Source organism: Balaenoptera musculus, chromosome 16, assembly GCF_009873245.2.
Source record: "Balaenoptera musculus isolate JJ_BM4_2016_0621 chromosome 16, mBalMus1.pri.v3, whole genome shotgun sequence".
NCBI lineage: Eukaryota > Metazoa > Chordata > Mammalia > Artiodactyla > Balaenopteridae > Balaenoptera > Balaenoptera musculus.
In genome coordinates, this window is record NC_045800.1 from 33,057,322 (window position 1) to 33,083,524 (window position 26,203).

General features: G+C 35.1%; 1 protein-coding gene across 6 annotated transcripts in view; it reads right to left on the reverse strand.

The window, feature by feature from the left end:
• Window positions 1–26,203, reverse strand: part of TBC1D12 (TBC1 domain family member 12) — a 124,654-nt gene that overhangs the window by 20,282 nt on the left and 78,169 nt on the right. For 5 of the 6 annotated variants that reach the window (XM_036828754.1, XM_036828753.1, XM_036828757.1 and 2 more), the window contains 4 exons: window positions 11,081–11,196; window positions 5,468–5,550; window positions 5,000–5,117; window positions 3,662–3,768 (listed from right to left, as the gene is read on the reverse strand). In XM_036828754.1, coding sequence (XP_036684649.1) covers window positions 3,662–3,768; window positions 5,000–5,117; window positions 5,468–5,550; window positions 11,081–11,196 — 424 coding nt within the window. Of the gene's footprint in view, window positions 1–3,661; window positions 3,769–4,999; window positions 5,118–5,467; window positions 5,551–11,080; window positions 11,197–11,314; window positions 11,400–26,203 lie in introns of those variants that run through there. The other variant, XM_036828756.1, reaches the window with a different exon arrangement.

The following is a 26,203-nucleotide window of genomic DNA, read 5'->3' on the forward strand; positions in this document are numbered from 1 at the left end:
GCATTTTTACCTTTCTTGAAATAATAAAGCATAATATGCTGAAAATGTTGGTTTTTTTCTTCCATCTTCAATATTAAAATGTCTACACAAAAATTCACCAATTTTGATAAGTCTGTTTTAAAATGCACGCTGATATGACAGCTGTCACATACAATCTAACAAAAGTGTTTTGAATGAAGTTAAAGACAACTAAGTGCTATGAGCCATCTTACAGATAAAAACGAACGAATCTTTTGGCTAACCCAATATATATACTAACAAGAACCAGATCATTATAAAATTGCTGACTTTTACATTTCAAATAGACTCTTACTATTCTGATCCCTTCTCCCTTCTGTTCACTTCTTGTTACTACTCATGGTTTGGAAAGAAGAATTTTAAAAAGAACAAAAAGCTTAAAATTTCTATTATTTGTGCCCAACTCCATCAATGTTTTGATATAAGACGTAGATATAATCTTAAAATTTAGATATATAATTTTTTTTCAATTCTTAAACTGAGGTTTGCACTTTTTCATTTCAAACTGATTCCAAGCTAGGAATTCCAGTTTCACTGTTCTACTCAAACTTCAAAACTGTCTTGGAAAAAGAAAGACTCACCAAATAAATACATCACTTTTGAAAGTCACAAAATTGATCCAATAATAAAAATGTAGCAATGCATTTCCAAACATCAAAAGATATCTCTTGGGGCTTCCCTGGTGGCGCAGTGGTTGAGAATCTGCCTGCCAATGCAGGGGACACGGGTTCGAGCCCTGGTCTGGGAAGATCCCACATGCCGTGGAGCAACTAGGCCCGTGAGCCACAACTACTGAGCCTGCGCGTCTGGAGCCTGTGCTCCGCAACAAGAGAGGGCGCGATAGTGAGAGGCCCGTGCACCACGATGAAGAGTGGCCCCCGCTTGCCGAAACCAGAGAAAGCCCTTGCACAGAAACGAAGACCCAACACAGCTATAAATACATAAATAAATAAATAAATAAATAAATAAATAAATAAATAAATAAATAAATAAAAATAAAGGAATTCCTTAAAAAAAAAAAAAAAGATCTCTCTTCAGGGAAGAGTTACAGTGCTCATCTATAATAAGATGACCTGCATCTCAGTTCAATTCCATGCTTGACTGGGCATGTCACACATTTTATTCTGTATGTACAAACGTAGAGCTTGAAGCAGACTAAAGAAGTATCTTGGATTTGAGCAGAGGATACTTTGAGATCAGTGTATGTTTCACTTTCTTGTTTTCTGACAGTAATGATACTGTATGCATTCTCAGTAAATTTCACTTTCACTATAATTTGATATTCATCATCACAAATAACTGTTAGAACACTACTTTGAGATAGCTGATTATCTTATCCCCATTTACAGATGAAGAAAACTAAGACCTCTAGATGTTAAGTAATTTGCCCAAGGTCACAAACCTAATACATAGTGGAACCAAGATTTGAACCACATTTGACTGACTTTAGAACCCCTATTCTTAGTTACTATTCTCTAATGGTTATAAATTTCATGATTAAAACAAATACAACAGGAAAAGAATCAAACTATTAGAGCCCCTAAAAGTAAACAAAGTTATCAAAACTAAATTTACTTCCACTGAAAGTTAGCTTTCTTCCCACCACTAATGAAAAAGAAGAGAATGAGTACCCATTTCACTCCTGAATACATAACTGTTTAGTAAAGAGAAGCTAAAATGACTTTGAAAATAAATGACCCAGTTATTTTACAAACCGTACAAATTTCAAGCTTAAAAAATAACTTTTTGATTAGAGAATCACAAAAGATTAATACCAACTTAACCAATGTTTTAATGTCTAAGTTGTCAGGATACCTAAAAGTGTAAAGCCAAAGTTCTCAAAAAAAACCCCAAAACTGCAAACAAAACTTCAAATAGCCACCAATACTTCTTCATCTTACCTATATGCAAAACTGATTCCTAAGACTTTAACCAATACAATACCTTTTCTAGGCTTAATTTAAAACTCAATTCTTGCTCTAAATTCTAATTTTTTAATTAAAAAAAAAGTCAAGTTAAAATGACATGTTCATTATAGGATTTTTGTGAAAATCAATTTTATAAACCATACATGATCATGCTATTCAAAGTTGGCATCACTTTTAAGACTAAAGATAAACATTTAGATTTTTGTTATAAATTCTGTACAACTATATATAATGCTGATTGCTGTAATGAATATCCTTGTAGAAAAGCTTTTGAAACCAGTCCTCATTATTTATTTACTTAAAGTGTTAGAACTGGAATTAATGCATCAAAGGTTACATTTTTTGATGCTTTTGGTAAATATTTCTAAATTATTTTCAGTCATACTCTATGTGGGTAATTTTCATTAATTTTAAACACTTTTGAGGAGTAAAAAAAACAGGTACCTTGATTTTTTTTATTTATTTATTTTTTTTGGCTGCACCGCACGCATGTGGGATTTTAGTTCCCTGACCAGGGATTGAACCTGCACCCCATATATTGGAACCTTGGAGTCTTAACCACTGGACCACCAGGGAAGTCCCGATGTTGTTTTAATATATATGTCTTTGATTTAGCGATCACTAGGAAAATGGTTAAATAAATTATACTACAGCCAAACCGTGGAATACAGTGCAGCTACAGTACATATAAGTGCCCCTTTTATGCACTGACGTAGAGGGATGTTCGGATGGTTTGTGGGAAAAAAAAAATAAAAGGAAGAAAAAGAGAAGGCTTAAAAATTATCATATGTAGATGTACACTTTTTTATGTGCATAGAAAAAAGATCTGGAAGAACATACACCAAATTGCTAACTGGTACCTAGAGTAGGATCAAGAGCAGAAGTTTGGGTGGAAGAGGGGGACGAAACATGCAGTTTGTACTTTACTATTGTTTGACTTTTTTTTCAATAAATATGTAAATAAAAAATTTTAAGTAACAATGTATTATTCATATTATTATACTAGAGTCCCTAAGTCTTTCTGTGGTACCTTTATCTGGCATTATCATTATCACTCAGACCATTTAGTATCTTTTATTACTAATTATTTTACCCTACTGATAATATCCTTATTGTATGTAATTTTTTTTAGTTCATCAAAACTACACTACATTTTACTCCTATCTACATTTTACTCCTATGCATCAAGGTTTTAAGAAATTTAAGAAAATAAAAACAATGAGAATCTTACTTCTTTTTGTTTTTTAAACTTTAAAATTTTTAAATAAAATATTCAAAATGACTGGTTTGGGTAGAAAGATAGGAAAAGAAATTTCTAGCTTTCCCTCAATATTTATGGCTTTTTGAAAAAAGAGGAAACTTTTCCACAGCTATTTTATTTTTCCTTGTATATGTTTATTCACCTATTGTTACCTAGACCCAGAAGTTTTTGAAGTTACCTACAGTTAAGATATTTAGATGTCAAGATTATTATTGATGGTTGTAAACTAAAAGAAAACCCACAAACTTTATTTATATAATATGAAATATAGTAACTTACTTATTAAATCTTACCAGGTTTTAGAAGGGGGTAGGGAATGAAGCATGCTCTTAAAATGACATATATGGTATATGGCCATATATGGCCTTTTCAAATGACCAATCTACTAATCTGCTTTGGAAGGCTGAAGATGGCTGTTTGCATGTGTGGGAGTAACTGAATATAGAATACAAACCAGGAGTGATATTTAGTTCATTTCCTACAGCTAGACTCCAAACTTTCCCACGGACACTAGGGGGCAATCCCTGCCACCACAATTCTCGAACTCTTCTTGTACTACGCCTAGAATTAAAGGGGGAGAAAAAAAGGAGAAAGTTACATTTTATACCAAAAACACTAGTTGCATGATGGTTTATCTAGTCTATGACCAAGTGACTTAATGATTTTTCAGAACATAGAGAGTTAAGTATGTGATGCACTCTTTTCTTGGGTTCATGTATGTAGGCAAAAAAAGCCTAAAAATATATAGCAATTTAAAGGGAACTGCCTTCTACAACTGCTGCTTATACTAAGGATACAATGAGAGAATCAGAAATATGGGGACAATTATGAAAAAAGAAGATAAAAGGAACATAAAAATGCATTGTCAATTCAGTACCAAAAACAAAATCACAACATATTTACTATGTGTAAAGCCCTAGTCTTTGAGAGGCAGCACAGTCTACTGAAAGAAGTGTGGGCTTTAAAATCAGATAGACTTGAGTTCAAATCTGGTTAACCGTTCATTAATTGTACAACCCTGGGCAAATCACTTAACCTCTCTGACTTTGAGCTTCCCTATAAAATAAATGGGAGTAAAGGTTATAAGAATCAAATGTGATTACTTGTATAAAGAGCCTAATATAGTATCTGTCACACTGTGACAATATTCAACAAATTCCCAATGCACATCCTACACTAGGCATTGCAGAAGACATCTCCTACCGTCCAGTCTAGAGGAAAAATAAGGTATGTATAAAAATACTGTCAAAAAATAAAAGGCAAAGTAAGGCAAGAAGTGTATTAGTCTCAAAGTATAATGAGACATTACAGAAGGGAAAGATCATATGTATCTTACTATCTTGATTATGAGAGAAGCATATTAGAAGTCACTTTAATATTTAACATTTAATAAGTGCATATTACAATGAATGTACATATTTAACATTTTCTTTGCCAAAAAACCTGCTATTACATCAATAGTGCATCTTGCAATAGATGGTATGTTAGAATTAAGAAAATATGGTAACTGAGGAAATTAGAAGTTTCATGGATCAACTAATATTTCAGATGGGACTCAAATGATAGGTAAAATTCTGACAGGCACAGAGGGTGGTCAGTAAGGGAAGTAGGCATTAGAGACTGAGGGATTTACAAAAGCAAAGCACAGAGATAAGCATGAAAATTTTCAAACATTGGTTAATAGTATAATTTAGTCAAAACATAAGATACATGCTGGAAGTCATAAAAATACAAAATTGGAAACGAGATCTTTGGAGACAGACTGAAATTCAGGAAAAGTCTGCTTACTTACATTACTTCCCAGTTGGGTAGTATTTCATTGATCCAAATTACCATTGCACTTGCAATATTTTCTTCCTGTTTAAATCGTTCTTTCATTATTTTTTTTCTTTTATGTGCTTCTTTAATTTCTGTTTTAAACAAGTAAAAATTATTTCATGAATAGATTCATGAATAATATCTTCATTTATAAATTAAGATACTAGTAGTCCCAGGTTTATGACACAATTACAGAGTCTCTCATAGATAGTCTGCTTGCTGCCTTTCTCCTCATAATAGTTTTGTAAAAGTACTTACAGAAAAACTGTGATTCTAGAATGATATTTTATTTCTCTTTAAGAACAAATTTAGTTAGAAAAATAAGAAATCAGCATCATCTTAAAGACAGGCTTGGTCAATTTCACCATCTTCCAGCCTACTGAAATTAATTTCCTATTGATACCAATAAATTAAATATACCAATTGGAGTTAAGTTTTATACCTCGTTTTTTAGCCTCAGCCACCATCTCATCATATTCTTGTCGGTGACGTAAAGCTTCTTCCACAGATTTGGCAGGAAGATTTCTGAGGAAAAACAAGTTTTACATCAACTTTTAAAAGACTAACTTAAGTTTATTGACTTCTTTTCTTTTTATAGCTGGATACAAAGAATTTCTAACCCAACCTTCACATTTCATACATTAAGAAAGTCTAAGGTTGAAAAGAACTCTGCATCTTAGAAAAGAATCAGAATCCAGGTTGCTAATATTTGTTATACATATGTGTGTATATAAATTTATATATCATATATATTTGTTTATATATCATTTAAACATGTCCAATTTTAGCCAATAATCCTAGGTTATTTGTTAAACCCACTTACTATAGTTTTTTTTTTTTAGTCGACTTTTTTAAAAAAATATTTATTTATTTATTTGGCTGGGTCAGGTCTTAGTTGCAGCCTGAGGGATCTATTTCCCTGACCAGGGATCGAACCCAGGCCCCCTGCATTGGGAGCGCGGAGTCTTAACCACTGGACCACCAGGGAAATCCCTAGTCAACGTTTTTGAGGTATAATTTCACACAACAAAACGGAAAAACATATTTTAAGAGTACTGTTTGTTGAGTTTTGACAAATTTATATACCTGCGCAAACAACACACCAATCAAGATATAGAATGTTCCTATCATTCCAGAAAGTTTCTTTTTGACCCCTTTACACTTAATACTTACCTACCTCCTACCTTAAGCAATCACATATCTGATTTCTATCACTACAGATTAGTCAGCTGCCTTTAAAGAATTTTGTATAGATTCTTTTGTACCTGACTTCTTTTGCTCAGCATATATATATATATATATATATATATTTTTTTTTTTTTACGTCTTTATTGGAGTATAATTGCTTTACAATGGTGTGTTAGTTTCTGCTTTATAACAAAGCGAATCAGTTATACATATACATATATCCCCATATCTCTTTCCTCTGTGTCTCCCTCCCTCCCACGTTCCCTATCCCACCCTTCTAGCTGGTCACAAAGCACCGAGCTGATCTCCCTGTGCTATGTGACTGCTTCCCACTAGCTATCTATTTTACATTTGGTAGTGTATATATGTCCATATATACACTACCACTCTCTCACTTTGTCCCAGCCTACCCTTCCCCCTCCCCATGTCCTCAAGTCCATTCTCCAGTAGGTCTGTGTCTTTATTCCCGTCTTGCCGCTAGGTTCTTCATGACCATTTTTTTTTTTCTTTTTAGATTCCATATATATGTGTTAGCATATGGTATTTGTTTTTCTCTTTCTGACTTACTTCACTCTGTATGACAGACTCTAGGTCCATCCACCTCACTACAAATAACTCAATTTCGTTTCTTTTTATGGCTCAGCATATTTTTGATATTCATCCACATTGTTCTGTGTATTAGTAATGTATTCCTTTTAATTGGTGAATAATGTTCCATTTATCTATGTGGATGGACATTTAGACTGTTTCCAGTTAGGTGCTACTATGAATAAAAACTACTATAAATATTCAAGTGTGGCTATCTACATTCATTTCTCTTGGTAAATACCTAAGAGCAGAATTCCTAGATCATAATGTAAGTGCAGGTATATTTTTATAACAAAATGCTTTCCACTTTACTAGAGTTTTAAGATACCATTCTGAATAAAAATTTGATAATCAGTTACTTGCATATACCATATTTTGGTTTATAAAATCAAAGGCTTCACAGAGGCAGTGATTTAGATACATGACTACGCAAGAAGAAACACATTTGAATATTACCATATCTAAATGTCATAATAAGGTCCAGTTTTTGGAATTAGATTTTTAAATTATTTTCAACAGGCTAGGTGGAAAAGGTATGTGACAAACTTTCAACTTATACATTCTACTTCTTCTCTTCTTGAGTTAGTCAGATTCCTCAGGTATGTTGTAGCAGGGAGGAATAAAGGTTAAGATTTCTGCTTCAGGCCATAATGGAAAAAGAGAGTCAGGTTTATCCTCTTGTCTTAATTAATTAGAAAAATGAGTTAAATATATTAAACAATATTTTTTAAGATAATTGGACAACAGGCAGCACAAGACAGTGGTCCTTATGAGAAAGGAAATAAACAAGGAAACCCTGCAAGTGCCTGACCTTACAGCCTGTCTCCAGGTCTCAGTGGTAGGAGAGAGTGCCAAAACAGAGCCCACCGGTCTTGCTGAGTTGAGGAAATAGAGTTTGAAGTTGGGGAGTCCAAGACAGACAGAATTTGCATAACAGAGTACCAGAGAGAAAGGAGCTGCGAGGCTTTGCCTGAACACTGATCTATGCATGCATGTGATTAAACTATGGTGGCCAGGGAAAGAAACACAAGAAATAGGCAGAACAATCTGAAAATCACACTGGACTGACCCGTCAAAGTAGAAAGACCTCCTAATAGACAGGGTATCAGATAGAGTCCTTAGGGTATTGCCTCAGTAGTAAGGATAAATTAGCCCTAAAGGCTGTTCTGGAAGCACTCTAACAATGCTTATATCAAAAGGATCAAACCAATTCCAAATAACTTAATTGCATACCAAACCAAAAAAATATTTAAAGTAATACAAGAAAGTCCAATATCCAACCATGTAAAAATACAACAGCTGGTATCCAATAAAAATTACCAGGGATGTAAAGAATCAGGAAAATACACTATAATGAGAAGAAAAATCAATCAGCAGAAATAGTGCAGAAATGTCAGATAACAGGATTATAAATCAAGGACGATAAAACTGCTGTTATAAACATACTCAAGAAGGTAGAAGAAAGCAGGAGCATGATAAGAGAAACTTAAGATCCAAATCAAATGTCTACAGATGAAAATTTCTAAAATGATAAATTCAAAAAATGGGATTGACAGCAAATTATACACTGCAGAAGAAAAAAATATAAGTGAACTTTAAGATATAATAATATAAAACTATACAAAATGAAACAGAGAGAAAGAATACCCCTCCAAAAACACAAATGAGCTATGGGACATGGAAAAATATCAAGTAACATGTTTAATGGACATCTCAGAAGAAAGGAGGGAGGGCAGAACAAAAAACTGTTGAAGAAACGAAGGCTAAAATTTTTCCAAAATCGACACAAAACTATAAATGCACAGACACATTAAGCTCAATGAACCCCAAACAGATGGAACATGAGAAAACCACACCAAAGCAACCATAATCTAATTTATGAAAATCACATAACGGAAAGTCTTAAAAGCATTCAGAAAGTAAAAGAATTCACTGAAGGCTGAAGAAGTCAACAAAGACATGAAAGAAAGGAAAAAGCCTTACTCTTAAAGAATTATGTAGGTGAGGGACTTCCCTGGTGGTCCAGTGGTAAAGAATCCACCTTCCAGGAACTTCCCTGGTGGCACAGTGGTTAAGAATCTGCCTGCCAATGCAGGGGACACAGGTTCGATCCCTGGTCCGGGAAGATCCCACAGGCCGCGGAGCAACTAAGCCTGTGTGCCACAACTATTCAAGCTCCTGCATCTAGAGCCCATACTCTGCAACAAGAGAAGCCACCATAATGAGAAACCCGCATACCGCAATGAAGAGTAGCCCCGGCTCGCCTCAACTAGAGAAAGCTGGCACGCAGCAACAAAGACCCGATGCAGCCAAAAATAAATAAATAAATTTATTTATTTATTTATTTATTTTTAAAGCTCTCCTTCTTTGGCTTTTTTTTTTAGCTCTTTTTTTTTTTTTTTTTTATAGCTACTTTATTTATTTATTTTATTTTATTTTTGGCTGTTTTGGGTCTTCGGTTCATGCGAGGGCTTTCTCTAGTTGAGGCAAGCGGGGGCCACTCTTCATCGCGGTGCGGGGACCGCTCTTCATCGCGGTGCGCGGGCCCCCCACTATCGCGGCCCCTCCCGTCGCGGGGCACAGGCTCCAGACGCGCAGGCTCAGCAGTTGTGGCTCACGGGCCCAGCCGCTCCGCGGCATGTGGGATCCTCCCAGACCAGGGCTCGAACCCGTGTGCCCTGCATTGGCAAGCAGACTCTCAACCACTGCGCCACCAGGGAAGCCCATAAATTTATTTTTTAAAAAAAGAATCCACGGGGCTTCCCCGGTGGCGCAGTGGTTGAGAATCTGCCTGCCAATGCAGGGGACACGGGTTCGAGCCCTGGTCTGGGAAGTTCCCACATGCCGCGGAGCAACTGGGCCCGTGAGCCACAGTTACTGAGCCTGCGCGTCTGGAGCCTGTGCTCCGCAACAAGAGAGGCCGCGATAGTGAGAGGCCCGCGCACCGCAATGAAGAGTGGCCCCCGCTTGCCACAACTAGAGAAAGCCCTCGCAGAGAAACGAAGACCCAACACAGCCATAAATAAAATAAATAATAATTAAAAAAAAAAAAAAAAAAAAAGATCATGCTACCTATCATGTTACTATCTTTGTTCATCTTTGGTGATCATATACATATAGTCCCAATATTCATGGAGCCTATAATCTAATGGGGAGATAGATAATAAACAAATGAGAAAATTATAAAAAAAAAAAAAAAAAAAGAGTCCACCTTCCAATGCAGGGGATACAGGTTCGATCCCTGGTCAGGGAATTAAGATCCCACATGCCGCAGGGCAAGTAAGCCTGTGCACCACAACTAGAGAGCCCGCGCACTGCAACCACCAAGCCCGTGCGCTCTGGAGCCCGCATGCCACAATGAAGAACCTGCGTGCTGCAACAAAAGATCACACGTGCCGCAACTAAGACCCGACGCAGCTAAATAAATAAATAAATACTTAAAAAAAGAATATATTCTTAACAGTAAACCAACTGGTTGACAGTCAGTAGTTGCGTGGCATAAAAGGCAAAAAGGACAAATACATCATAAGTGCATATTAAATGTCAAGAAAGGAAAAATAACTGCTCTATCATGTGACGATAAGGCGGGGGGTGTGTATTGGCAAAATAAATGAAAAGGATTAAGCAGAACAAACCTCCAGTTATATAATAAATAAGTCACAGCGATGGAATATACAGCATAAGGAATATGGTCAATAATATTGCAATAACTTTGTATCAGGAGGGATGGTTACTAGACTTACTGTGATCATTTCACAATGTATGTAAATGTCAAATCATTATGTAGTAGTATGAGTAGACAAAAATATACTTATGCAGTGACTTTTCCAATTTTCAGTTTGTATTATTAAATCTGTATCATTAAAGATATTATGCTATAATACAGAATATATACAATTCATACATTAATTTGGTAAAAAGATGAGGTAGACAAAAACGTCACTTTTTTTTCCCCTGAAACAATACTGTACATCAACTATGTTTCAATTAAAAAAAAAAAGATAAGGCAGAGGAAGGTTGAAATAGGAACAGATATAAAAAGCCAAGATTTTATGTTTCATACACTGGGTCACAGAGATTCTAGAAAATATGCATAAAGCTTGGAGATCAACAATTCTTCCCTATTAGTGTTAGGATTCATCTCTGGGATTAAAAATAATTTTCTCTAACAAACCCATTTCTTTAACTAATTTCTTGGTATCTTTTAAATGAAATAGTAATAAGAAAAATTAAAGTTTAAAATTCAAACAGTGTGCCTGATGATCACTAAAATACTTACGATGGTCGATCCTCAAGAATCAGGGCAGTGGTAGAGAGTGGCTCAAATTCAAAATTCTTTCGTCTTGAAGACTGAGGTGGTGGTTTACAGGTTCTCCCTGTTCGTGCTTCATATTCCTAGAGTAGACAAAAATATACATATGCAGCAACTAACTTTTCCAATTTGCAGTTTGCATTATTAAATCTGTATCATTAAAGATATTATGCTATAATAAGGAATATATACAATTCATACATTAATTTGGTAAAAAGATCAGGTAGACAAAAAAAGTCACTTTTTTCCCCCTGAAGCAATATAAACTATGAATTTATATTATATGTAAAGTATGAAAGTATGTTAAAAGAGGGGAAGATATAAATGTACTAGATTAATTAGCTAAGGTTTTAGAAAGATATTCCTGCTTACTTTCTATGGTATCAGTTATCCAAGTCCAGCTTTTAATAATCTACAGCAGATAAGCCTACTTTCTAAACCTTCAGCCAAGATCAATGATGGAAATGTTGACACAAGAAATAGGTAATCCTGCTGCAATGCTCTGAAGATTTCTCTCAAGGGTGACACTGAACCTCTAATCAAACACTGGTTTTGGATTTCAACCTACTCTGAATCTAACTACTATAAATCTACCTACTTACTCTAAATTGAAACAATAATTCACCAACATATCTTATCCAAAAATACAGCCAAAGACTGTCAAATACTTCACTAAAATTAAAAGACTGTTACTACAGTATTTTTCTCATTCAACTGAATTGATAATTCTCTTAAAAGAAGTGAAGTTAATTTAACATGATATGTTTTTGGTGAACACATTTAAATTTCCACATTTGAGCATTTTTTTCATAAATGTTCACAAGCTTCTGAAATTTATTTCTAGAAATTTGCAAAAGATCAGTAACAAGATTATGGTTTGTAATTTCCAGAACCCACATTTTCCCCGTTCTAAAAAAAAAGTCAAGCTAGTGTTTGATCATCTCCAGATAACGAATATATTTGCCATGACATTCTCAAAGATTACTCAGTGATTTCATGAGATCTGTGAGCCCACTGGCTTCTAGAGAAGACATTAATTTAAATGAAGAAAATTAAATGCACTTAAAGTGGTCAAATGTTTCACTTACTAACTAGCTGCTTTCCTACCATGGCCTATAATTCTTTTAATATTGTTATCTCTTCTAACTCAAAGACTGTTTCTCCCTACTGAATCTGACAGTTGCAAAATATGAACTGATGATTCCATCCCTCTTAAAAATCTGATAATCTTGTTGAAGATTCATCTTATTTGATATCACGTTAAAAAACAGTTTATGTTGTCTTAGTCATTTTCTATAAACTTCAAGCTTACTTTATGGTTCCTGCCACTGTTTATAATGGTTTGTACTATTGTTTTATAACTGTCTTTAGTTTTACATCTCTCCTTCCACCTACTAAATCTATGCTGTTAATCTGAGAGTTCCTTTGCATGACTGCATTGGATTTTTAGAGACTTCTTCTCAAATTATTTAGAACTGTGTACTTTCATTTTTATTAATTCCCATTTCAAAGAACTGCATAGCCTTTCAGTGTCAAAAGCCATGGGGTCACTCATTTCTTTTTCTCTTTCGAAATTTTCTTTCCTAATATCTAGGATACACATGTAATTATGATCAATGTTTCTTTTCTTCATTACAAACTCAAGTGTAACAAATCCCCGTTTCTGCTAATGTTTTTCTTATTAAAAACCATAGATGCTAAATACATATGAGGTTTGTTATCACTTAAACAGCACTTTGTCTTCCTACAATGTGACCAGGTCTCACTGCCAGATAGAATGCAATGAATACTATCCAATAAAGCACGTTCCACGCAAACAAATGCCAGTACATAGATAGCAAAATAAAACTTTTTTCTTTTTGAATTTTATTTATTTTTTTATACAGCAGGTTCTTATTAGTTATCTATTTTATACATATTAGTGTATATATGTCAATCCCAATCTCCCAATTCATCCCACCACCCCCCCAAAACTTCTAAATCAATATATTAATAACAGCTAGCATTTACTGTCACAATGTACCATGCATTGTTTTAAACACTTAACACATTTAATCCTTGAAACAACCTTGTGAGGCACCTAACTCACAGTAGAGGAAACTGAGGCACAAAGATGTGCAGTCACTTGCCAAAGGTCATAAATTGCAGGCAGGGTAGGCTCCAGAGCTTGGCCTTTTAACGATCTATTATCTTACTATGTATTAGCAGACAGTCAAGTAATTATCTATGACAATTTAAAATAATGAGACAGATGAAACCATTCAGTGAGAGGCTGATGGAGAACTTTAAAGTGGGAAGATCAAGCTAACAATACCTCAATCACTGATCCATCTAAACATTATTTTAAAAGACCACCAGATAGTATGTGTTTCCTGATGCAATATGAAGTACATAGCATCATTCTTGAAGTATTCTTGCCAAAAGAAAAATCAAACAAATATGATTAAGCCTATAGAACTGTACTCTCCGATATGGCAGTCAAAAGAAGTGATAACCAAATAAGTCATATATGCTCAAGTTTACATAGAAAAATATCAAGGAATTTGAACTATAAGGGGTTTTCCTCTGGAGGGTTAGACTAGAAATGAAGTGCATTTGTCTTACTTTAAATTATTCAGTACTGTTTGACTTTTCTTACAAGAAATAAAGTAGTTTGTTTGTAAGAGAGATCATTTTATAGTCACGGTGGATAACTCACAAAGATTTTACTGAAGAGTTGGGATCAGAACTGGGGCAAAAATGATAGGTATTAATTACATAGACAGAAAGGATTGGACAGAACATGCCAGGGGGAGCAAGCAAAGGCATGGATTAGGGAAACACATTAATCTCACTGAATATGAAAAAGGATGAGAAATAAAGTATAGGCTAAATTATGGGGCCTTTCACGGGCAAAAATATTTGGAATTCATGATGAACAAAATGGAGAGCCACTGGAAGTCTGAACAAAAAATGAAAAGTCTTTTATTAAAAATTAACTAAATAAGTACACATTTAACATGAAAGGCAAGACAAAAGCAAGTACATAAATATCATTTATTTATGTATCTACCTTACAAATGAGCTTTATACAGAATTGTCACTCAAATATTTTTCACATGAGAGAGGAAAGAAGTTGTATTCTAGTATTTCCTATCACAGATGCTTAGCATAAAAATGCTTTAAATTTCTAGAGAATAATTATTTTAAAAGCTTAAAACATGACATCAATCCATACTTATCTGAAAGTAGGATAGATTTATACATATTTAATGACTTAAATATTTGCCAAATAACTTAAGATGCTCTTTTAACATGATTAAAATTACAAATTATATTAGAAATAGTAAAATATTAAATATCAGTACTTTCAAAAATAATCACAAAGTGATATCAAATACATTTAGGCAAATGTATCAGACCACAGGACTAATATTCCATATATTTAGCTAACTGTGGTCTCTATTTGACCAAGAGGCTCACAGCACCAATCAGAGACTCCACTTCTCTACTACTCTCTCAGCTATGCCCTCCTCCATGTGTGGGCTTCATCTGGAGGTTGGCTTGCTGCTCAGAGAAATGATTGTAGCAAAGCCAGCTGTCACATCCTCATAGCATAACTTTCAAAGATCCTCTAGTTGCTCTTCTAATAATAACTCTCACAAAATACAAAGAAAGCATCTTTCCTGGAAGGTCCCAGGAAACACCTCATTCAACACGCAATCACAATGACCTGAAAAATAAGCTTTATCAATGAGTTAAAGTTAATTAGGGCTTATCCCTATAGGTGAGGAAAATCACATAATTCTTAAATGAGTCGAAGGCAATAGAGAGAGAAAATAGTGTTCAAGTTATTGATAAGTAGTTGATATACATAATAAGATTTCATTTAAAAATACAACCAAATAATATCTCATGGGAGAAATTCCTGAAGTCATTTTCACTTTAAATCCATGTGGGTCATGTCATAAAAATCCCCTGTATATTCCTTCCATAGAAGTTTAATAAGGAACAAAAAATTGATAATTTTATAAGTTATGAAGAAACTTTATAATATTAAAAAGCAATTGGAAATATCATAGTCCAAGGAAATCAGTAAATAATGCTAGCTATAGCAAATCACCGTTTGAAAATATCACATCGATCTACCTCATTTCCTGCCAACAAAGGTCAGTTGTTGTTGTTTGGTTGTTTTTTTTTTTTTGGCCATGTCGCGCGGCATGTGTGGTCTTAGTTTCCCAACCAGAGATTGAACCCAGGCCCTCGGCAGTGAAAGCGCACAGTACTAACCTCTGGACTGCCAGGGAATTCCAAAGGTCAGTTTGTTTTTTTTTTTTTTTTTCAAAGGTCAGTTTTAACTGACTTATTTTCATGAGTTGTTGGGAGCTACCTACCAAAGGTTAAGAGGCATTTAGTTTTTCTTTTAACTTAGGGAACGTATTTTTATGGGGTATTGTAATGAAGCCTGTTTATTTTTTTAATTTAACTTATTCTTCATCTTTCACTCAAAATATTGTTCTATGGAATGTTTACTTTAACTGGGGTAACTAGAATAGAAGATGAAACCAGCGCTAGGGGCAGGCTGGCAAATATCTGTAGGATAATTTATTCTAGTTACTGTAAGAAAATTTGAGTCAAACAGGCAATTAATTCTAAGTCTGATCAAAAGATGGTAGGCAATTGCTGTCATCTCCACAAGCATAAAGTAGAAAAAATTACTTACAATTCCAAGGCAAAGAAATACTGGATTCACATAAACGAAAAAGATGTTTTTCCTCAAAATAATCTCTTAGAAAAGAGAAAGCACATTTGCTTAACAACATCTAATTTTATGGGTGCTTTCTCTCTATTAATTTGAACAGCAAAGCACTATTTGGAGAAGGTGCATTATCTTCAAACTATCTCAGTCAACACTAGTTTGGAAGGTGATTTTTTTTTTAAAATAATTTTTTAAAATAAATTTATTTATTTTAGGCTGCATTGGGTCTTCATTGCTGCGCACAGGCTTTCTCTAGTTGTGGCAAGTGGGGGCTACTCTTCGTTGCGCTGCGCAGGCTTCTCACTGCTGTGACTTCTTGTTGCAGAGCACGGGCTCTAGGCACGCGGGCTTCAGTAGTTGTGGCACGTGGGCTCACTAGTTGTGGCTTGCGGGCTCTAGAGCACAGGCTCAGTAGTGTGGTGCACAGGCTTGGTTGCTCCGTGGCATGTGGGATCTTCCCGGACCAGGGCTCGAACCCACGTGCCCTGTATTGGCAGGCAGATTCTTAACCACTGCGCCACCAGGGAAGCCCCTGGAAGGTGATTTTTTTTTTTAATAGGTTTTTTTGTCGTGGCTTTGTTAAATTGGAGAAGGAAAGGAAGAAAATGGACACAAAGTAATGAAGGATTCCCGGAGGTATAACCATTCAATTGCAAACTATCATAAAGAGCCTTTTAAACATTACCTTAAAGAACAATATAGTAAGAGATCAGGTTGTAGAGATCATAATTTTATAATTATAGAACAAATAAAAGAAAAAATGTAATGCATCTGGAAACTTGTGGCTTGAGACAAAATTTTAGTAACAAGATAATACACTTAAAAAGCACTATATCTCCTACAACTTTGACGAAAGTGAAGATGATGTGCTCTGGGGTTAAAGACCGCAAAAGTGGTCAGTGATGCTGAATGTACTGACATCAAAGATGTATGCAAACAGATCTGAATAAAAAGACACTATTTCTTAATATATTATTATATATGCGAATTGAATATGTAATTAGAAACAAGTAAGTATTTGGTTTTCATCTACATTCCTAAAACTAATATATACATGTTGGACAAAAAAATTCTTCAGAAAGATAGGTAGATTCCCACTTGGTGGACTGGGTAATTCATACCAACTTTCTTGCTGAAAACAACCTCTGGGATCCCAAAGGGGTAACAAACAAGGTGAGCCTATCGATCATCCCATTAGTATGCATGGGGGCAGTTCTGGACATCCAGGGCAGGAAGGGAAAACTTGAAGAAAGCCTGGCTGTTAGTTGGAATGGTCAAGGGGGGCCAGAATTTGTGGGCCAGAGTAGCAGAAAAGCACTCCATTGAGAAAGAGCTCCAGAAATCTGCACAGGAGTCCTCTTGAGTCTTCAGCTGAATACCAAACTGCACATGTGTAAGGCGAAATACTACAAGGCTGGGCAAAAAACAACTTCCGGGGAAAGAACAATTACCGTGGAGTGGTAAGCAAAACAGTTTCCAGAGCTCACCCACGGCTGAGAAGTATTCATATTCCCACCAACCAGAATGGAAAGTCTTCACTGATTACACAGGATATTCAGGAGAGACATGAATGTTCAGACTCACCTGAAACTATGCAAGTCAGAAGACAATGGAAAAACCTTTAAATTGCTGGAAGAAAAAAAATAATAAAATAATGGGGGAAAAAGCCTGTTGATTTAGGACCCTATACCAAAAAAAATATGTATCTTTGAAAAATAAAAGCACAATAGAAATGCTTTCAGACAAACAAAACCTGAGAGAATCTGTTGTCAGTGGACCTGCTCTATATTTTAAAGGAAATCTTTCAGGCAGAAAGAATACATCATATGAAAACATGAATCTACACAAAGAAATAAAAAGCACCAAAAATAGTAAATATGGAAAATATTTTAGAAAAGACATAAATAAGAGACAAAAATATATAAGTCATTTTTAAAAGGCTATCTGACTACTTAAAGCAAAAATAATACCAGTGTACTGAGGGGCTTACAGCACAAAATCAGAAGGGAGAGAAAGGCAGTATACTGTTGTAAGGTTATTACATTATGCTCAAAGTGGTATAACATTATTTGAGCATAGATTGTGATAAAGATAAATATCATAAGCCCTACTGCAGCAGTTCTCAACAGTGTCCCAGAGATGGTTTCATGAGGTTTGCAAAGTCAAAACTATAGTCCTAATAGTGCTAATAGTTTGTCAATGTGTTGACATTAGCACTAATTTTGCTAAAGCAATATTGAATAAAACTGTTGATGCCTTAGCACAAATCAAGGCAGAGACACCAAACTGTACTACTAATCACTGTGTTCTTCATGACATGCACTCACAGGTTAAAAAAAAAAGGGGGGGGGAGGGGAGAAGGGATGGCCAATTTCACTTTTTAAGTGAATTAATAAATATTTCATTCTTTCAGTTTTAATTCTGGGTACAGCAGTAATTGACAGACAATCCCCATAAACAAGAACTCTTTGAGATCCTTCATACCCAGAATCCAAAGCAGTTGTAAAAATATAACGTTTGAGAACTGTTGGCCAAGAACAACCACTGAAAAACTAAAACAAAGGTATATTGAATAAGCTAACAGTGGAGTTAAAATGGAGTACTAAAAAACTCATTTAATCCAAAAGAGGGCAGGAAATGAGATAAAAAGAAACAAAGACCAGATGGGACAATCTGAAAAGAAGTAGCAAGATAGTAAATTTAAAACAAGTCATACCAATAAATGACACTCCATTTAAAAAGAAGAGAGTATTAGACTGCCTACATAGACCCAAATATATGCTACATACAAAAAAACCACTTTAAATATGAAGATGGATAAAAAGTAAATGGATAGAAGAATAAATATCATGTAAACACTAAGTGAAAGCAAGCTTCAGTGGCTAAATTAAAGTTAGACAAAAACTTCATAATAAGAACCATTACCAGGGCAAAAAAGACATTACATTAATGGTAAAAAGGTCGATTCATCTAGAAGACATAAATACGAAGCTTCAAAACAAAAAGAGAAAAAAAAGAGCAAAAGGAGAAATAGCCAAGTAGATTATGGTGGACATTTTATTACTCCTCTCTCAGTAATTCACAGAACAAATAGAAAATCAGCAAAATTATACAAGACTTGAACAACACTATCATCTAACATGACCTAACTGACATTTATACAACATTAACCCAACATCAGCAGAACATACACATTCTTTTCAAGGACACAAGGAACATTCCCTAAGACAAGCTATATCTAGGACATAAAACAAGTCTCAATATATTGAAAAAGACTAAAATTTCATAATGTATACTGTATGAGCATAATGGAATTAAATTAGAAATTATCTACAGAAACATCTGGGAAAATTCTAAAATATTTGAAAATTAAAACAACACATTTCCAAAGAATCATGACAAAAGAAATAACAGAGAAAACATTTTGAATCGAATGAAAATGAAAATTCTGAAACTTGTAAAATGCAGCTAAAGCATAGTTAGAGGGAAATGTATAGCTTAATCCACATATTAAAAAGATAAAAGGTCTAAAATCAATGATCCATCTTAAAAATCTAGAAAAAACAAATTCGAACCAAGAGGAAAGTAAATAATAAAGAGCAAAAATAAATGCGACAGAAACAGAGAAAGAGGTAAAAATCAGTGAAACAAAAGAGGTACACGTTTTTAAAGATCAGTAAAACTGATAACTTCTGGCAAAACTGATCAAGAAAAAAAGACAAATTACTAAAATCAGGAATGTATGAGAGATAATCTGTATCCATTATCACATAACCAGTAGACATTAAAAGGATAAAAAGAGAATATTATTAACAATTTTTTTTCCAATAAGTCCAACAACAGAGGTGAAATGTAAAAATCTCTTAAAAGACATAAGTTAACCAAGTCTGACTCAAGAAAAAATAGAAACAAAAATAAACTCAAAATGGGTTAAAGACCTAAATGTAAGGCCAGACCCTATAAAACTCTTGGAGGAAAACATAGGCAGAGGGCTTCCCTGGTGGCGCAGTGGTTGAGAATCTGCCTGCCAATGCAGGGGACACGGGTTCGAGCCCTAGTCTGGGAAGATCCCACATGCCGTGGAGCAACTAGGCCTGTGAGCCACAACTACTGAGCCTGCGCGTCTGGAGCTTGTGCTCCGCAACAAGAGAGGCCGCGACAGTGAGAGGCCCGCGCACCGCGATGAAGAGTGGCCCCCGCTTGCTGCAACTGGAGAAAGCCCTCACACAGAAACAAAGACCCAACACAGCCAAAAATAAAAACATACAAATAAATAAATAAATAAAATTAAAAAACAAAAACAAAAACATAGGCAGAACACTCTATGACATAAATCACAGCAAGATCTTTTTTGACCCACCTCCTAGAGAAATGGAAATAAAAACAAAAATAAACAAATGGGACCTAATGAAACTTAAAAGCTTTTGCACAGCAAAGGAAACCATAAACAAGATGAAAAGACTACCCTCAGAATGGGAGAAAATATTTGCAAACGAAGCAACTGACAAAGGATTAATCTCCAAAATATACAAGCAGCTCATGCAGCTCAATATCAAAAAACAGACAACCCAATCCAAAAATGGGCAGAAGACCTAAATAGACATTTCTCCAAAGAAGACATACAGATGGCCAACAAACACATGAAAAGATGCTCAACATCACTAAACATTAGAGAAATGCAAATCAAAACCACAATGAGGTATCACCTCACATGGGTCAGAATGGCCATCATCAACAAATCTAGAAACAATAAATGCTGGAGAGGGTGTAGAGAAAAGGGAACCCTCCTGCACTGTTGGTGGGAATGTAAATTGACAGCCACTATGGAGAACACTATGGAGGTTCCTTAAAAAACTAAAAATAGAACTACTATATGACCCAGCAATCGCACTCCTGGGCATATACCCAGAGAAAACCATAATTCAAAAAGATACACATGTACCACAATGTTCATTGTAGCACAGTTTACAATAGCCAGGACATGCAAACAACCTAAATGTCCATCGACAGATGAGTGGATAAAGAAGATGTGGCACATATATACAATGGAATATTACTCAGCCATAAAAAGGAACAAAATTGAGTTACTTGTAGTGAGGTGGATGGACCTAGAGTCTGTCATACAGAGTGAAGTAAGTCAGAAAGAGAAAAACAAATACCGTATGCTAACGCAGATATATGGAATCTAAAAAAACAGTACTGATGAACCTAGTGGCAGGGCAGGAATAAAGACGCAGATGTAGAGAACAGACTTGAGGATGCAGGGTGGGGAATGGGAAGCTGGGACGAAGTGAGAGAGCAGCATTGACATATATACACTATCAAATGTGAAATGGATTGGTTAGTGGGAAGCTGCTGCATAGCAAAGGCAGATCAACTTGACACTTTGTGACGACCTAGAGGGCTGGGATAGGGAGGGTGGGAAGGAGGCTCAAGAGGGAGGGGATATGGGGATATATGTATACATAGAGTTGATGTACTTTGTTGTATAGCAGAAACTAACACAACATTGTAAAGCAATTATACTCCAATAAAGATGTGGGAAAAAAAAAGAAAAAATAGAAAATGTCATACCCCTATATCAATTAAAATATTAAATTTATAATTAAAAAGCTATTCAACAATAACAACGAAAACCCCTGCATACTTGTTTTTTTTAAAAATATTTATTTATTTATTTGGCTACGCCGGGTCTTAGTTGCGGCAGGCAGGAGCTTCGTGGTAGCATGCAGTATCTTTTTTTTTTTTTCAGTTGCAGCACATGGGATCTTCAGGATCTTCATTGTGGCATGCGGGATCTACTTCCCTGATCAGGGATCGAAATTGGGCCACCTGCATTAGGAGCGCGGAGTCTTAACCACTGGACCACCAGGGAAGTCTCCCCTGCATACATGGTTTATGTCAGTAATTCTCAATTGGGGTAGACTTTGGCCCCAGGGAATATGTGGCAACATCTAGAGACATTTTTGGTTGCCACAACTGTGAGGGGATGCTACTGGCATCTCCTGGGCAGAGGCCAGGGATGCTGCTAAATCCTTCACTGCACAGGAAAGGCCCCCAAGAACAAAAATTACAAGACCTAAAATGTCAATAGCACTGAGGTTGAGAAATCTTGGCTTAGATAATTTCACTGCCAAGTTTCATCAAGCATTTAAGGAAAAAAAATACAAATTCTACACATATTCTTTTAGAATGGAGACGAAGAAAAAACTCTCAATTCATTCAATGATTTCAGCATTATCCCAATACCAAAATCAGACAAAGATATTAAAAGAAAATTACAGACCAATATCTCAAATGAAAATGGAAGCAAAAATCCTCAACAAAGTATTAGTATTTCAACTTCTGTTTTCTGCTCCAGCATGCAAGAAGCTTAAAAGTTGCCAACCCATTCCAATAAGTAAAAAGCTGAACAAACTAAAAAAATCAACAACTCTTCTTAGATTCCTCAGAGAAATGAGGTCACAGGGCAAACTGATGCCCCAAAATTAGAGAAATAGACAGGTGGATACAGAGAATCACAACTTATCAGAGCAGAAACCTACGAAGAAACCTCTGTGGGAATCAATGCCAGGGTAGGAAAACCTGAACTGTAATTGACAAACCTGAACTGTAATTGAGAGGCTCAACGTTGACAGGTCTGAGCGCTAAGACTCCAAGAGATCCCAGAACCACATACTTTTGCAAGTTTTACCTCCAGGAACTCTATCAGGTACTCACAGTGCATGTCAGAGAAAAATCTCCTTGTGCTTCAAGCAGTAGGAGGGGAAAAGGAACTTTCTTTTTTTAAAGATTTAATTTTATTTATTTTTGGCTGCGTTGGGTCTTCATTGCTGCGTGTGGGCTTTCTCTAGTTGCAGCGAGCAACTAGAGAGAAAATGGAGTAGAAGCAATATTTGAAGGAATGATAACCAGGAATTTCTATACATTAATGTCAACACCAAACCACAGATCATGAAGTGCAGAACACAAAATTTGGCAGGAAACATGCCCAAATAACTATACGTAGGCATATCATATTTAAACTGCAGAAAATCAAAGATTGAAAAAACATTCTTGAAAGAAGCCAGAGGTGAAAAAAATTCCTTCCCTATACAAAAGCAAAGATAACAATTACATTCAACTTCTCAGAAACCATACAAGCAAGGAGAGAGTACAGAGAAATATTTAAAGTGTTGAGGGAAAAAAGGCAAAACCCTCAAATTCTGTACCCTATGAAATTATCCTTCAAAAAAAAAGAAGAAAAAAAGACTTTTCCAAACAAACAAAAAATTGAGAGAATTTGTTGCCAATAGATCTGCCTTGCAAGATCTACTAAAAGAAGCTCTTCAGAGAGAGGGAAAATGACACATCAGAAGCTTTTATCTACATCTAGAAAGAAAGAGCATCAGAAAGAAATACATGAAGGTAGAATAAAAATTTTATTTTTATTATTCTTAACTGATCCAACAGATAAGTTTGTTCAAAATAATAACGATATATTCAGTTACATATGTTTGTGTGTGTGTGTGTGTGTGTATGTGTGAGAGCATGCTCATGTATAAGTGAAATGAATGACAGCAAAGACACAAGGGATGGAAGGAAGGAATTAGGAGTATTTTGTTATTATAAAGTACTTGCACTACACATGAAGTGGTAAATGTTATTTTAAAGTGGGCTTAGATTAGGTGTAAATGCATATTACAAACTCTAGGATGGAGGGAGGAAGGGAAGGAGAGAGGGAGAAGGAAAGCAGACACAAACTACAAATATCATAAATGAAAGAGGGGACCTCACTACAGATCTGATGTACGTTAAAGTAATATTATGAACAATCAGATGCCCATAAATTTGATAACTTAGATGAAATGGATAAATTCCTTAAAGACACAGTCTGTTAAAACTCACAGAAGAAAGGAAAGAGACAATCTGAACAGTCCTGTTATCTATTTAAAAAATTGAATCAACAATTACACCCCCAATAAAGCTGGAAAAAATGAAAGGAAGAAGGGAGAAAGGGAGGGAGAGAGGGAGGGAAGGAAGAAGGGAAAGAAGGAAGGAGGAAAGGAAAGGAATTGTGTTGATGATTAATTACCTTCCAAAAGAGAAAGCAGTTTGGCTCAGATGGCTTCACCAGTGAATTTTAAGAAACATTTAAGGAAGAAATTATACCAATTCCCTATGATCTCTTCCAGAAGACAGAAGCAGAAGAATACTTCCTAATTTAATCAATGAAGCCAGCATTACCCTAATATTAAAACAGGCAAAGACATTAAAAGAAAACTACAGAACAATACCTCTCAGAAACATAGCTGCAAACATCCTCAATGAAATATTTGCAAATCGAATCAAATAATGTATAAAAAGGATTATAAACCATGACCAAGTGGGATTTATCCCATGTATGCAAGGCTGGCTCAACATCTGACAATCAATTAATGTAATCCATCACATCAATAAGCTAAGAAAGAAAAATCACAAGATCATATCAATACAGAAAAAGCATTTGACAAAATTAAACTCATTCATTGACAAAAACCCTCATTAAAGAAGGAATATAAGGGTACTTCTCAACTTGATAAAGAACATCTACAAAATACCTATAGCTAATATTATATCTAATGGTGAGAAACTCGAAGTTTTCTACGATCAGGAACAAGGCAAGGATGTCCCCTCCCACCACTGCTTGTCAACATTGTATGGGAAGTCCTAGCTAATGCAACAAGACAAGACAAGGAAACACAAGGTATACTGATTGGAAAAGAAAACAATAAAACTGTTTTTGTTTTCAGATGCCATGACTTGTCTGTGTAGAAAATCTGAAAGAACAGTCAAAAAAATTCCTGTAACTAATAAGCAATTACAGCAAGGTTGCAGGATATTAGGAAAGTCAATTGCTTTCCTATATACCAGCTATAAATAAATGGAATTTCAAATTTAAAACACATTAATATTTCCATTAGCATCCCCCAAAATGAAATACTTAGATACAAATCTGACAAAATATATACAATATCTACATGAGGAAAATTACGAAACTCAGATAAAAGATACCAAAGAAGAACTAACTAAAGGAAGAGACAGTCCATGTTCATGGACAGGAAGAGTCAGTATTACCAAGATGTCAGTTCTTCCAAACTTGATCTACAAATTTAACACAATCCCAATCCAAATCCCAGCAAGTAACTTTGTGGATATTGACAAAGTGAGTCTAAAGTTTATATGTAGAGGCAAAAGTCCCAGAATAGCAAACTCAGTATTGAAGAAGAAGAATAAAGTTGGAGGACTGACACTACCCGACTTCAAGACTTACTATAAAGCTACAGTAATCAATACAGAGCAGTGTTAACAAAAGACTAGACAAATAAGTCAATGGAACAGAACAGACAACCCAGAAACAGTTCCACATAAACACAGTCAACTGATCTTTGACAAAGGAGCAGAGGCAATAAAATGGAGCAAAGGTAGTCTTTTCAACAAATGGCGTGGAGCAAGTGGACATCCACACGCAAAAAAATGGATCTAGACATAGAACTTACACTCTTCACAGATATTAACTCAAAATGGATTACAGACCTAAATGTAAAACAAAAAACTATAAAACTATAGAAGACAGGAGAAAACCTAGATTACTTTTGGTATGGTGATGACTTTATTTAGATACAACACCAAAGGCACAATCCATGAAAGAAATAATTGAGAAGCAGGGCTTGATAAAAATTAAAAACCTCTACTCTGTGAAAGACACTGTCAAGAGAATGAGAAAACCAGATATGGACTGGGAGGAAATACTTGCAAAAGATACATCTGGTAAAGGACTGTTATACTAAATATACAAAGAACTGTTAAAACTCTATTGAGTTCTGTTTTTATTATTATAAGAAAATGAATGATTCAATTAAAAATGGCAAAAGATCAGAAAAGACACCTCACTAAATAAGATATACAGATGACAAGTAAACATATGAAAATATGTTCTAATTAATATTCATTCAGAATTACAAATTAAAACAATCAGATACCACTACACACCTATTAGAATGGTCAAAATTCGAAACACTGACAACACCAAATACTGGTGAAGATGTGGAACAACAGGAATGCTCACTCATTGCTGGTGGGAATGCAAAATGGTACAGTCACTTTGGAAGACAGTTTGGTTGTTTCTTACAAAATCAAAATACCATATGATTCAGCAACCAGCCTCCTTGGTATTTACCCAAAAGAAGTGAAAACTTACACCCACAAAAATACTTACATACAGATGTTTATAGCAGCTTTATTCACTGTTGATAAAACTTGGAAGTAACCAAGATGTACTTCAAATTGTTTTCTACATATGATGTTTCAAATATTATATCCAGCACCCAAGC